Here is a 15566-nt window from a genome sequence, read left to right as displayed (position 1 = left end):
TCTCAGGTTATCAGCACACAAGAGTAATCCTTCTTCCTCCAGCAAGCCATGTAACAATTATCATAAAAATGTGAAATTACTCCTTTCAGTGGCATCATACAGGAATAAGATCACCTATTTAAATTGCAAGAGACTCTTTTTAAAAAAAAAAAATCGGTTAAAACACCATCTCTAAACCTGTATGCTAAAATCTGACGCACAGACCGTGAAATCACTAAAAGCTCATAAATGTTAGCTCTCTGTGCTACACACATCAATTCAAACAGGTTTCTTCACAAGTTCACAATGCCTTTTCCTGTACAGTAAACCTGGGGAGGCAAGTCTAAACCCATCACAAACTAAACACATTTACTAGACTACCTGTGTGGTCCTTATGCACATACAAACTACAGCATGGAAACCCTACTATTCTCAGGTTTCAAACAGTTTTTGTGCACATAGGGACCATAAAGGTGGTCAAGTGAAAAGGCATAGGTCAAGTGTCCAGGCCTTGGCACCAAGATCCTGCTTCTCACACACACCCAGAGCCCAGGGTTGTTGGAAGGTGGTCATCACAGAGACAGTTAAAACTGTGTAGTAGGTTGTTTGTTGGCGTACCATCACAATTACCTTTTGATGTCATCAACCCACTGCATAGTATCAGTTAACAGATACCAACAATCTCTTGACCAGTGTTAGAAACTGAGATGAAAGCTAGGAGCTAAATGGTACCTTAAACCTAGGTTGTTGGCGCAACAACGGAATGTCTAGGCGTGCTTTTTTTTATAACCAGAATAGATAAAGGTAAAGGGACCCCTGACCATTAGGTCCAGTCGTGACCGATTCTGGGGTTGCGGCGCTCATCTCGCTTTACTGGCCGAGGGAGCCGGCATACAGCTTCCGGGTCATGTGGCGAACCAGAGCAGCGCACGGAAACGCCGTTTACCTTCCCGCCGGAGCGGTACCTATTTATCTACTTGCACTTTGAGGTGCTTTCCAACTGCTATGTTGGCAGGAACGGGGACCGAGCAACGGGAGCTCACCCCGTCGCAGGGATTCGAACCACGACCTTCTGATCGGCAAGTCCTAGGCTCTGTGGTTTAACCCACAGCGCTACCCCCGTCCCAATATAACAATAATACAAAGCTGAAAATGAATGAACTGCAGTTTTCACATGGTCTAGTCCTTCCCCTGCCCTCCCCTCTAATATTCTTAAGAGGGTCTCTTCTCCGGTCTTCAGAGAGTAGCTGGAAGTGGGGAGGCAGAAAAAGGTCCTCCTTTCCTTCCACTCTGCAGTTTTAATCTGAAATCTTAGGTGCAGTACTGCACCCAGAGCTCAGAAACTGCTCACACTAATGAAACTCCCTGTCGCAAAATGCGCTTAGAACAATGGGAGTTTCAAACACTTCTCTTGACACAGCAGTCCTGTAGGACAAAAGGTGGAGGGAATACTTCTTAAGAATAGATAGAGCTTGTCACCAGCAGCTTTTTTAAGCACTTGCATTTAAAAAAAATACAGCAATGTGCTTTCTTTTTAATCTGTTGCCTAATCAAACAGGTGCAACTTTTAAATTAATTGAAGCTTCAAAGTGCAATCCTATACATTTCTCCTCAAAAGACAGACCTGTTGAATTCAAAGGCACTTACTTCCACCCAGCAAAGTGTTTATAGGGTTGCAACTTTTAGTTAAGTTATTAAATACTGTAAGGTAAAGTAAGGTAAAGGACCCCTGGACGGTTAAGTCCAGTCAAAGGTGACTATGGGGTTGTGGCACTTACATCGCTTTCAGGCTGAGGGAGCCGGCGTTTGTCCACAGACAGCTTTTCGGGTTGTGTGGCCAGCATGACTAACCCATTTTCTGCACAACAGAACACCGTGACGTAAGCCAGAGCATACGGAAACGCCATTTACCTTCCTGCCGCAGCGGTACCTATTTATCAACTTGCACTGGCATGCTTTCGAACTGCTATGTTGGCAGGAGCTGGGACTGAGCAATGGGAGCTCACCCCATTACGGGGATTTGAACCGCCAACCTTCTGATCGGCAAGCCCAAGAGGCTCAGTCGTTTAGACCTCAATGCCACCCACGTCCCTTGTTAACACTGTAGTAACTGAACACACCTAATACCTAATCACTCTCTTTCTCCCCACCATTCACTCCTTATATCACTGATCTTTAAAAGAATCACAAAAAATGTGACACTTTACATTAGAAAGATTACTCAGGAAGCCCTTTTATTCCATGCAGCATCCTCTCACTGTTAGCTTTCCTACATCCTTGTTAGAAGCCTTTTGTGGAAAAATGAAGCTCACCACTGTGACTAGAATCTAGGTTTGTTACAACCACAGACCTCAAAGGGGTTCCTCCTGCAGCAAGCTGGTTTGCCCAGTTTGCTTCCCCTCAAGATGCTCCTTATGGACGACAGTCGAATGATCACAATTTACCACTTAATTACCTACCCTGCAGTCTAGGTCTGCCTAGCAACACTGTGCAATGTATACTCTGTGGTAGCTCTGTTTCCTTAATCTGAATTAACAAAAGCATGGATTCTAGGTGCAGAAAAGCATTCACAGAAACATCAAGTCACCAAGTCTTACTCATAGTCCTAGCCTCTCTGTTTTTTGTGCTCTCCCCTGCTCAAAATTCTGTTCGGTGAACCATTAATTTAACCTAACTATATTTCTAAAGTCCTACCAATATCACCAGGAACTGTGAAGCAGACAATTAAGAACGCCTGAGCAATTTTATTGCAGCACATCAATTTTTCCTACCAGATGTGCAAAGCTTCCAACCTGAATTCCATTTACTAATATTCATTACCTAATTCTGTTTGGCTCTTAAGTGACTCTGTATACACGATTATGACCAAGCTAAGCCTCCTAGAGCACAACATACATCAGGAAGCTTAGTTCCAGAATCCAGAGTTAACGCTCAATATGTTGCTTCTGGTGAATGAGCCACCATAGCTGCTAGAGGGCTGTTAAAATTTGTGTCCCGGGCTTTTAAAGACTCATCTACCCATGTACTATCTGGAACTAAAGGGACACATTGATTGCCAGATGCCCCAGCTTCCCTATCCCAATACATTAGGCCAACCAATACCACAAAATAGTGGGCAAGCTTTTGAATATTACACTCCCGCTGCACTGGCTGCCGACTGGTTACTAGGTCAAACTCAAGGTGTTTCTATTAGCATACAAAACCCTCAGCAGCTGATTTGAAAGACTGCCTAAAGCCACACGCGGCCACTCTCCTGCTTCCATCTGCGGAACTGACACTTTGACAAGCGCTATATCATGTTCATCTAAGAAATCACTTGTAAGAAATCCATCTTTTAGTGTGCCAGCACAATTTCTCTGGAACTCCCTTCCTATTTAGTATTAGACAGGTCCCTTTGCCATTTCCAATGCCTGCTTTAAAAAAATAATAATAAATTAAGCCGTCCAACTCAGATATGGAACTTTATTGTACACATTTGTTTTTTAAGTCTGTTGATTTTATCAGTACTTAGAATCATAGAATCATAGAGTTGGAAGAGACCACAAGGGCCATCGAGTCCAACCCCCTTCCAAGCAGGAAACACCATCAGAGCACAGCTCTTATGATTATTCTATACTGTTTTTCGTAAACTGCTTAGACAATGGTTGATGCTATTATAAAGTGGCACACCAGTTTTGTTAAATAAATAAATAGTAGTCTATGTCTTGTGGAAGCTGTCGTTCCAAACAATGTACGGAGGGCAACAAGTAAGGATGGCTGCTCTAAGGTCATCTAGAAACATCATACACAATGACCCAGCTAAAAAAAAACCAATAAAGGAAAAGGTAAAGGACCCCTGGGTGGTTAAGTCCAGTCAAAGGCGACTATGGGGTTGTGGCGCTCATCTCGCTTTCAGGCTGAGGGAGCTGGCATTTGTCCACAGACAGCTTTTTGCAGATCATGTGGTCAGCATGACTAAACTGCATCTGGTGCAATGGAACACCGTGACGGAAACCAGAGTGCATGAAAACGCCGTTTACCTTCCTGCTGCAGTAGTACCTATTTATCTACTTGCACTGGCATGACCCAGCTAAAAAAAACCAATCATCCCCACTAGGGCTAGGCGATGTATCAATACATAGTCCAAAATCAGTTTGAAATCAACAAAGCAATAATGTTTTCATAATATTTCACATGGAGATATATCACAATGTGTGTCTGTGAAGCCAGTCATCACTTCTCTCATGATTCCTGCTGCCCCTGTTGGTCTGGACTATAAAATAACAGTTGTAACAATATGTGAAAGGAAAGCAAAAAAAAAAAAAAAAAGGATCCGTTTCAGACCCCTAAGTAGTCACAGTTGCCAATACATTATCCCGCGGCCCTCTACATAGTTACCGTATTTTTTCGTGTATAACACGCCCCTGTGTATAAGATGACCCCTATTTTGAGGGGACTCCAAATTAAGGAAATGGTCAACAGCATAACCTTATAATATAGTGAAATTAAAGTTAACATGTTACCATTGCTTGTTCTAACATTTTGCTGCTGTGCAGTTGCAAATAAATGCTCTCTGCCTGAAGTAGGAATAAAGCACATCTCTTAGCAATTTCAAAAAACACAGCATATGTAGAGTACACAAGGCAAATTATAAAACACATTTGTGAACTGGGATCATTACTGTACTCTCCTATACCATTGGTAATTAAGGTGGCCTGACTTTCTAATTAGAGACCTTATCTTACACATGCATACATGACTGAACACAAATTTAAGGCTTACAAGGTTTACAGAAAAATCTGGGGAAACAATTTTGCAAATCTGTAAAAATAATTATGACACAAAACAGAACTGTCCTGTGCAATAATGTCATGTTTTCAACGTTTCTGACACTAGCTTATATCTTGGATTGGAGCACATGCTTCAGCATTCAAGTTGCCTATTAAAATTACATGTGTGAGCTTGCAAGAAGCAAACCACTAATCCGTGAAACAAGGTGGATAGGAAGTCACAAAGGAAAGCCAAAGGAAAGCAGGGAACAGAGAAGGAGGAAAGGAAAACCCAAGCATCTGATTCCAGGACACAGAAGAATTCATTCACTGGAACTGCCCTGGAACCTTTATCTGTTCATTGTAAATACGAGAGAAAGCTTGCCTTAGGGAGGAAGAGCCTATCTCCTAATTGCCAGAATGTGAGACTCACCAACCCCTCCAGTGCCTAGAGCAGGGTTTCCCAAACTTGGATCTCGGTCTGATTTTGGACCACAACTCCCATCATACCTAGCTAGCAGGACCAGTGGTCAGGGATGATGGGAACTGTAGTCCCAAAACAGCTGGAGTCCCAAGTTTGGGAAACACTGGTCTAAATCACAGGGTGGCAAGACCATTGAGAGAAAAGTCAACTCTTCAGAGCAATGCCTAGCACGTCCGTTTTAAGCAAGCAATACATACAACCCATGTGACCAAAACCATCTTTAAACTAAACCACAGTTCAGAAGCGGAGAGGCGTTTTCCCTAAGAGTTCCAGTAATTCTATTCAATGCTGAATCGTTTCCCAAGAAACTTCTCAGTTTCTGCAGTAGTCTTGTCATTTTACAATCAGGATACTAGCTTATTATTATTATTATTATTATTATTATTATTATTTGCAATCACAGCTAGAATGTCTCTTACATACATGAAAGCGAGTTGTGTGAAGTTCCAATCTCCTAAAGGCCTTTCTTGTGTGTGCATAAATGCACTTGCCACGAAACATTCCTTGAACGTTCAGTGGGAGGAAGAGGCTTTTAAACCATCTCTCCACAGGTTGATTTTTTCCAGCAAAGCTTTTCAACTCCCAACTATGAGGGAAAAGGCAGGATATAAATAAATAAAGAACAAATGTTTATCATTTTTTTCTGCCATCACTTTTTATGTAATAAAAAAACAACAACAATTGCCAAAAACATTACTGCTGTGTACTACAGTATTTGAATTTTAAACAGACATTATTGCATTTTGGTAATTTAGTTACAAAAATGTCTGTATTCTGGTAGGAAAGTATAATGTATGCCATTTGACTAGATGAGTTCCAAATTATATTCCAATGCCAAATTGAATTCCCATCCAATATCAGCCAGCAATTATCCTTTTATCTGCCATTTTAAAATGTCAGCCTAACTATTCATAGACTGACAATTAATTGTTCTCTCAGGAGGTGCTCTTTTCCTCTCCATGTGTGGCTCTGCTACCCAGCAAGTATTTAAAGAGTTTTCAGTTTAATGCGCAGCAAAGGGTTCCCACAGCTGAGACTCCATATAACTTCATTATGTATGCAAATATATATTATTCGATTTATATCCTGCCCTTCCTCCTGAAAGAACCCAAGTAATGGTAAAATGTTTAGAAAGAGCTACAACCAAGAACAGTTTTAAAACACTCTTTAAAACTATGAAAAAACATTCGCAACCAGTGATCTTGGGGCTGTTTTAATTCCTTCTCCCAAAATAAAGTCAATAATGACACCTCACTAGGGAAGGCCTTCCACAAACAGGGAGCCATCACTGAAAAGGCACTACCACACGTCACTGCCAACTGGGCAGCTACCAGCGGCACCACCACCACCACCAATAAAGTTTCATCTCTTGATCATAGGGTCATAGATGGTTGATATTGCAGGAGGCACTCTTTGAGGTACTCAGGTTTCAAGCCACTTAGAACAGGCATAGGCAAACTCAGACGCGGGTGGCGCTGTGGGTTAAACCACAGAGCCTAGGACTTGCTGATCAGAAGGTCGCTGGTTCAAATCCCCGTGACGGGGTGAGCTCCTGTTGCTCGGTCCCTGCTCCTGCCAACCAGGAGTTCGAAAGCACGTCAAAGTGCAAGTAGATAAATACATACCGCTCCTGCGGGAAGGTAAACAGCATTTCCCTGTGCTGCATTGGTTCGCCAGAAGCGGCTTAGTCATGCTGGCCACATGACCCAGAAGCTGTACGCCGGCTCCCTCGGCCAATAAAGCGAGATGAGCGCCGCAACCCTAGAGTCGGTCACAATTGGACCTAATGGTCAGGGGTCCCTTTACCTTTACTTAGGCAAACTCAGCCCTCCAGATGTTTTGGGACTACAATTCCCATCATCCCTGACCATTGGTCCTGCTAGATAGGGATGATGGGAGTTGTAGTCCCAAAACATCTGGAGAGCCAAGTTTGCCTATGCCTGATTTAGGACTTGATATGCTAGTACTAACACATTCAATTTGGCCTGGTAGCTCTCTTGAAGCATTTTCAAGACTGGCGGCACATGGTTCCACTGCTCTGCCCCAGTTACGAGCCTAACAACTGCATTCTGCACTAACTTGTCGCCATACGCTAAATGGAAGACATGTGCAATGGAAAAGTGCTTGCCTTTACCAAAAGAATAAAATGCAGTTCTTCCCTCAACTGGCTCTGGTGGCTGAGAAGCAGCTTCACAAAGGGTAGGGAAATTACAAAAGAAGGCTAAATTAATTTCAGAGCTGCATCAATGATAGAACTGATTTTTTAAAAATTGTAAATATTCATAACCCACAGAGTAAATTGCACATTTAAAAGAAAAGGCATTCCAGTCACTCTTGAACTGTTCACTGTGACTGTTGGTGGTCTATCTGGGATTTACTGGTTCAGTGGTGCTCCAGAAGTTGGGCATTTATAGGTTTTATGTTTCTCTTCTCCCAATTAAACATACAGATGTCTGAACTATTTACTGCAGAGCAAAGCCAAGCCTAAAGGCTTGCATCTGGAAACAAGGAGTTAAACTAGCATGCAGCTTCTGCTGGGGCCATGACCAGGGTTTCGCCGCATGTGTGTGCGTAGAAGCGTTCTGCATGCTTTGCGCATGAGCAGAAGCATTCTGTGTGCTTAGCACATGCGCAGAAGTGCTCTATTTCACTCCGTGCTTGCGCAGAAGCGCCGCTCTAGTTGTGAACTTTTCGGGGTGCAAACAGCACCCCAGAATGGATCATGTCCGCAACTAGAGGTACCACTGTACTTTCCTCCCTAAAAAAGCTCAATAACTTTGACTTGAACCCCCCAAAAAGGGGTAGATCGTTGCCAGTTTTTTATTCTTTAAGTAGATCGCAGTCTCTTGGGAGTTGGTCATCCCTGCGATACTACAAGAAGAGATTAAGTGTGTTAACATCAAGAACAACTGTGCATTAGAGCACTGCGTGAAGGATGGACATTGACTGTCCATTCTCTCTATATTTATGGAGCCAGGGTAATACCTTGGTTTATCCCAGCACCTAATCCAATCATAAGTGAATGGCATGCAAAATGTTGACCTTGTCTTTACTGCTTTTAGGGTTCTTGCCTTGGACAAATCTGAACATCTGGGTTAACCTCCAGATTATAACCAGGGAACCATTTCAATACCCAAGAAGATATGGAATGCATGTTAAGAGGATTATGCCTTCCAAACTTGCAAAAGCAAATATTGTACTCATATGTTTGACAATGGAGGTGTTTCAGATAAGCAAAATGTCCATTTAAAACCGTCAGCATATGTGGAAACACTATTACAATACTAAGGGCGAGTTACAAAGATGTATGTGGTGTACTAGTGGCAAGAGATGGACACTACACCTCCTGGCCCAATAACTACTGTATTGGCCCAAATATAAGCCGAACTCAAATATAAGCTACGCCTTTAAAATTGGAGTGGGGGAAATAAAAAATACCTAAATATAAGCTGCTCCATTCCTCGCTGCTCCTGGCTACATATGCGGCCGGGGGGGGGGGGCTGTGTTTCTGCCTTTCCACTTCCTCACCCTCTCCCTTCCCCACCTTGGGGGAGAGGGTGAGGGACTACGCAAGGGGCGGGCTCCACTTTGCTGCGCTCCTGGCACTGTTTGCCCCCCTGGCTGCATACCATAAAGTTGTGAATATAAACCACACTTCAACTTTTCACAGTCGGAATGTGGCCCCCCACATTCTGACTATGAAAAGTTAAAGTGTGGCTCATATTCAGGCCAATACGGTAATCCACAAAACCCAACAACTATGTGTTGACAGCTTAACCACATACACACAAATAAAATTTCCCTTACATAATACCATCTATCAATTTCCAAACATTTTAAAAACATGTATCTTAAAACTAGCCCTACATAGCACCTCAGGTAGCACAATTGTTCAGTGCATCTGGCTGTTAACCAGAAGGTTGGAGGTTCAAGCCCACCCAGAGACGTCTGTGGGCCAGATTCCTGCATTGTTGGGGGTTGGACTAGATGACTATCAGGGTCCCTCTTCCAACTCTTTGATTCTATGGTCTATGAAAATCAGACAAGCTGTAAGTAGAACTGTGGCTTTTATTCATTGGGGCCTGTAAAACATGACATTTCCCTCCCCCGCACCCCACCATAAACATGTCACAGAAATACACATACTGTAGTAGAATTGGAGAGACTTCCTGTTTATAGGAATTTTGTTTTGCTTCTTCCCACTACAGGGAAAACAATGCATGTGAACAAATGAAATAACATGTACTGTATACTATCCACCTTGCATGGGTGTAGCAAGGACTTTTGTTGCGGGGGAGGACTTTTGTTAGAGGGCAGAACCGATGTGATTGGTCAGTTGAGTATTTCTAATATTTTACTTGATCTCAGGGGTAGCAGCTGCCCCCCCCCCGGCTATGCCCATGCTACCTTGGCTGGAAGTGCTACCTGCAGCTGTGCACACTCTGTATGAAAGTCATTATTCACAAGTGTTATATACAGGTACTGTACCCTCTAAAAAAAACCCCTTCTGTTTCTATTTCTTCCAAAGTGTCATCCATTTAGATAAGATCATCAACACAACCACATCAGGGGTCAACACAACCATTATCAAGTCTTTCACTCCTTTTAGCTCCACCAAAGCATCCTGAGATGTTCTGGACCAGCTACCAGAAACCCACTGACTTCCAGATGTTATTGCACTACCATTCTCATCACCCTTGGTCACTGGCTATGATTGCTGATGCTAATGGGAGCTGGAGTCTAAGGAAATTCAGAGGTTCCCAGGTACTTCACCCCCATCCCTGATCATGCAGTCTCAAGCCCTTTAGCAAGGGGGGTCAGTTATTGGACAACTGGGAACAGGAAATGTAGACCCCGCCTTCTCCCTGGCTGGCAGCAGGGTGTGAACCGCTACTGCTGCCACAATGCCAAGCTAAAGCAAGTTCCCGAGCTGAGCACAAGGGCCTTCACATTTGTGAGTAACATTGAAATTGAAAAGCTGCCTTCTCCTTTCAACCTGCTCCCTCAACATTGGTGTAAATGAACCTAATACTACCAGCTCAGCTTAATTTGAACTACAGCTCAGCATGCACAGTCGTAATGAAGGAGAAAGTGCCTCGGGGCGCAAACAGAACGCCTGGAGTCCCCACCACTATGCAGCTATAATCAGCACTTATGCATTCAGGAGTTTCCAGGGCAAAGAACATAACTGCCTGACACCACAATAACAAAAAAAAAGAGGAGAGGAATAACTTGCTGGGTAGAAGTTTCTTCCGAAAGATTTAACCACCGATTTCTATAGGAAGGCTTCCAGAGTCACAGCGACCACCTTGCCAGAAAGGCCGGCACGCCACAGGCAAACTAGTAGGCTTCTTCCTGACCACAGCAGGATTAGCGATAGCTCAGCAACGGAAGAACTGAAATACCCGTCAACATATGGGAAAATAATATCTGGGATACAGCAATGTCTGAGCATCTCATCAGATAAAGGGGGGAAATTAAGGGCATAATGAATAGAGACACCTTCCAAGAAACGTGGACCCCTCTCTTGAACTATGTTAATGACCAAAAACAAGACCTTCTTATACTGTACCAACTGCTCAATATTTTCAGTGGAAGGCTTACGCCAAGTAATATGTTTGAATACTGAATGTGTAAAGTGTATGCCATGCCCCACCTAAGCATCTCTAAAATCCTGATCCGCTCCCCCCCCCATTGCCATATAATTCTTATTATTCAAAAAGTGAACTACAGTAGTACCTCGGGTTAAGTACTTAATTCGTTCCAGAGGTCCGTTCTTAAGCTGAAACTGTTCTTAACCTGAAGCACCACTTTAGCTAATGGGGCCTCCTGCTACCTCCTGCTACCGCTGCGCCGCCGGAGCACAATTTCTGTTCTCATCCTGAAGCAAAGTTCTTAGCCTGAGGTACTATTTCTGGGTTAGCGGAGTCTGTAACCTGAAGCGTATGTAACCTGAAGTGCATGTAACCCGAGGTACCACTGTACTATTCATGTGGAGGAAGCCTAAAAGGCCATTAACTTGGTCTAAACAAGTTTCCAAATTGTCTCCCTTAAAAATAAAACTGTGCCCCTGTGTGTGTGTGGGGGGGGGTGCTCACATTGGGAACCACGGGTCTAGAGACAATGGATAAAACAAACACCATTAGATGTACTGCTGGCTAAGTGTGTGATGCCTATTGTATTTGTATCTGTTTAAAAACCAATAAAATATTTGTGTGGTTGGCCAGCACGCTACCCTGGGTGTGATGCTGATCCACCCTGCTGACCCCCCTGCCCAAGAAGCGTCCATCTGTCTGTCGGTCTGTCTGTCCGGGGGCACCTCCCCTGCACCTCCGCCGTGCATGAAGCGCAACTCGCATCTGAGAAACTTGCTCAGAAGTTGAGCTGCCACTTTTTCGGCGGGTGTGCGCGAGAGAGCGCGCGCGCAGAGAGAGCAACCGGCTGCCCCAGCGGCTGCGCTTACCTGCTGATAAAGCCGTCGCCGTCGCCGTCGCAGGTCTGGAAGAGGCGCCTCATCCTCTCCTCCTCGCCCGTGCTGGAAGTGTCGCTGCTGCTACTGGCGGTGCTGCTCAGGCTCACCTCGCCCACCACGGCCGGGGCGGCCGCTGCCGCCATCATGCGCTCTTCTCCAGGGGAGCAGGAGGAGGAGGCGGAGGCAACGTCCGCACAAGTCGCGGTCCCTGGGAATTCTCCGTCTGTGCTTCCCTCAGCCACAAGCCCGTGTGCGCGCGCGCGCGCAAACCCGTCCCGGCCCTGCAGCCGTACAAAGCGGCGCGAGGGCCACACAATGCAAACAAGGGGGTGGGGAATCCCAGGCAAGCGCTTCTCCTCGCCTCGCGCACGAATTCAGCGCGCGCCGCCTCGCGCGCCAATCAGCGGCATCCTGGGGAACCGGCGCGCCTTTGCAAGGAGGAGCAGCAGCCGCCCGCCCGCCCGCCCGCCCGCCTCAGCCACCTTCTGCTGGCGAAGGGGTCGCGCGCCCCTCGAGGGAGACGCGGGAGGAAAAGGGCCGGAGCTTCTTCTCCGGCGTTTTGCAGAGCACCGCTTGGGCTGCTGACCAGCTAGTGGCATAGAAGGGGGGAAAACCGCAACTCGCGACTCAGCCCCGACGAGTTTCCCAGATTTGGCTTTGAGCAAGTTCTCTTGGGTTTCCCCCCCCCCTCAAAATCCTAGCCTTCCTCTGAGGTCAACGCAGCATTCATTCATTCGAAGCACAAACTCTCAAAGTGAACCACAACCAAAGTGGCATGAAAAATAGAAGTCATTCTTTACCTTCCCCGCATTTATTTATTTGATTTATAATACAGTACCGCCCTTCATCATAAAATCTCAGGGCGGTTCATAGAATAAAATACAGGATAAAAACAAGTAAATAAGTAAAAACAAAACAGCAAAAGAATAACTCACCCCTTCCCACATTACCCCCCCAGGCTCCTTCCTTCATGTGCAAGGTACCCCTTGCCAGGTAAGATTCGCTAGGGCAGTGGTTTTCAACCAGTGTGATGTGGCACCCTGGGGTATGCAAATATGCATGGGGTGTGTGTGCCAAACTGGATCTTTGACCTGGGTGAAATAAAACCTAGTTTCACCCCCTAGCCCCCTCCCCCCCAGCCACCGCTCCTCTTCCAGCCATGGGAGTGGAACTGTCTAGGGCTGGAGCTAGGTTTTCCCCCTCCTACCCCTGCAGCCAGGGACATGGCTTATTAGACTATGGTATAGTGTAAACATAACTTTTACATGCACTGGGAAATAAATGAAAAAATGTGTGATTACAGTCATACCTCGGGTTACAGACAGTGGCGTAGCGTGGGTTGTCAGCACCCAGGGCAAGGCATTTGTGCCCCCTAACCCGTGGATTTGCGCCCCTAACCCTAACCCCCAGATGTTGCGCCCGCCCCCCCTGCACCCCCACACTACGCCACTGGTTACAGATGCTTCAGGTTGCGGTTTTTCAGGTTGCGGACCGCTGAAACCCAGAAGTACTGAAATGGGTTACTTCCAGGTTTCAGCAGTCGCGCATGTGCAGAAGTGCTAAATTGCGCTTTGCGCATGTTCAGAAGCACCAAATTGCAACCTGCGCGTGTGCAGACGTGGGTTGCGAACATGCATTCCGCACGGATCATGTTCTCAACCCAAGCGTCCACTGTACTTGCTTTATTGCGGTTGTGTGGAACCAAACTTGCAATATCTCCAAGGTATAGCTGTATACCTACATCTTAGGACAGGGGTCACCAACCTAAGGCCCATGGGCCAGAAGCAGCCCATGGAGATCGTTTGACTGGCCCACAATCCGTCCCCGAACCAAGTTGCCCGCTCGCGCGCTGCGCTAAACCAGCACAGTGTGGTGCAGGGACTCACTTCCATGGTGCCGGAAATCGCATCTGTGCATGCACAGACGCCGGAAATGGTTGGTGCAATCCAGCCCATGGAGGGATCTCCGTGGGGCCGATCCAGCCCAGGCAAGATAAACCTTGCTGACCCCTGTCTTAGGAGAACACGTCATACATCTGTACTGTAATCCATGAATGCTTTTGTCATTAAAAATGTTAGTCTGTAAGGTATTGCAGGACATGTTTTTGTAGCAAACTTTGCATTTCTCATTCAGGTCATATATTGGATGGAGAATATTTCTCTAAAATGTCAAATAGATATGACAACATTTTATATGATTCTTGTTTGGCTACCAGGTGATTTTAATTAGGAATTGGCAGCTGGCAAGCTGGACATCTGACTGGGACTGACTGTTGTCAAGGGAGCACAGCCTGGGTCACTGCTCTCTCCCTGCTGACGCTGTGTTACAGCCCAGTGGAAGAATGCAGAAGCAGCAGCAAAGACGCATAGCATCAAAAGCAGAGTCCCCTCACTTGGGGCCTCCAGCAACCTGGCACTGGGCCTGGGTTTTGTTTACATTAATAAACATTTTCCTCAAGTACAAAAGTTTCCTCAGATCTCTTATTTGCTTCTTCTGCCAAGTCACTTTGCCTGATTCAGTTCTGTTTAGCGAAATGTGCTAAACAGCGAAATGTGCTAAACTGACCCAAAATAGTCACATTGATATTTCACAGGTCTAATCTCACTCAGTGTAAATCAGCCAAAGCCCCATAAATATCTTTTGTATTCTGAAGTGGTGTCCAGTCTCTCATCTCCAGCCAGCTAGAACCTGGTACGTTTTATTTTCCTCAGGTCAGGCAAATTATTTATTTCCTGTCCTTCACCTTAAGCTCCTAGGGCAGATTACAACAGTAAAACACGTCTAATCATAAAAAATAATGTCCTCTCCTGAGCCATCACCAACCCAAGTCTCTGAGGGCAGAGGAACTAGCAAGAGCCTCCCCTCAGCCAATTTTGTTGTACCTGTAAGAGACAAAAGGCCCAAAACTTTCGACATACTCCAATGCTTTGGAAATGAAAAACAAGTGACTTGCTAACATCTTTGGTTTCTCTTTGATAGCACCATATTTTCAATTATACCCCAGAATTTGCCATGAACTAGAATTCTACAATCTGCTATAAAATTAGGTAAAAGAGCAATTGAGTTTATGGGATCCACCTTATTATGTGGCAGTTACCACACAAATAAATGCATCAAACTATTTAAAAATGATCCACAGATGGTAATTAACTCCTAGTAAATTGGCTAAGATCTACAAATCAGAATCAGATACGTGTTGGAAATGTAAAGAAGCGGAGGGAACCTTTTGCCCACTATGTGGTGGACATGTAAAAATGTACAAGTATATTGGGAAATGATTTATAATGAGTTGAACAAAATGTTTAAAATTACTTTCCCAAAAAAACCAGAGTCCTTTTTATTGGGAATAACCCAGACAGAAATTCCTAGGTGTCAGAAAAAGTTATTTTTGGTGCGAGACTGGCTTCATTATTATCAAATAATGGAGGTTTATAAGATGGACAGGAAAATTGGCTTCCAGGTGGAAAAATCAAAATTGGAAACAGAATTGTTAGAATCCAATACAACAAAATTGTCAAAAATGTATAACTTGCTGCTGAAATGGAATACGCAGGATGAAACGGTGAAATCAGTCATGATTAAGTGGGCACAAGACATTGGTCATAACATTATGTTTGCTGACTGGGAAAAGTTGTGGACCACCGGAATGAAATTTACGGCATGTAATGCCCTAAGAGAAAATATTATGAAAATGATTTATAGGTGGTACATGACCCCAGTCAAGCTTGCAAAAATTTACCACTTGCCTGATAATAAATGTTGGAAATGTAAAGAAAATGAAGGTACTTTCTTCCACCTTTGGTGGACCTGCCCAAAGATTAAGGCGTTCTGGGAAATGATATATAATGAACTGAAAAAGGTATTTAAATATACCTTTCTGAAT

The 15566-nt window shown here is 44.7% G+C and overlaps 1 protein-coding gene across 2 annotated transcripts in view; it reads right to left on the bottom strand.

Moving 5' to 3' along the window:
- MCC (MCC regulator of WNT signaling pathway) overlaps nt 1-11937 on the bottom strand; it is a 207861-nt gene extending 195924 nt beyond the window's left edge. The window contains exon 1 of one of the 2 annotated variants that reach the window (XR_014172954.1): nt 11675-11937. Coding sequence is in view for 1 of the 2 variants with exons in the window: in XM_081930451.1 (XP_081786577.1) it covers nt 11675-11829 (155 nt within the window). In the remaining variant the exon portion in view is untranslated. The remainder of the gene's footprint in view (nt 1-11674) is intronic. The other variant, XM_081930451.1, reaches the window with a different exon arrangement.
- Between the last annotated feature and the right edge of the window lie 3629 nt (nt 11938-15566).

Source organism: Podarcis melisellensis (genome assembly GCF_964234715.1).
Source record: "Podarcis melisellensis genome assembly, chromosome: 11".
In the NCBI taxonomy this organism is placed as follows: domain Eukaryota; kingdom Metazoa; phylum Chordata; class Lepidosauria; order Squamata; family Lacertidae; genus Podarcis; species Podarcis melisellensis.
This window is presented reverse-complemented; position numbering and strand designations above follow the sequence as displayed.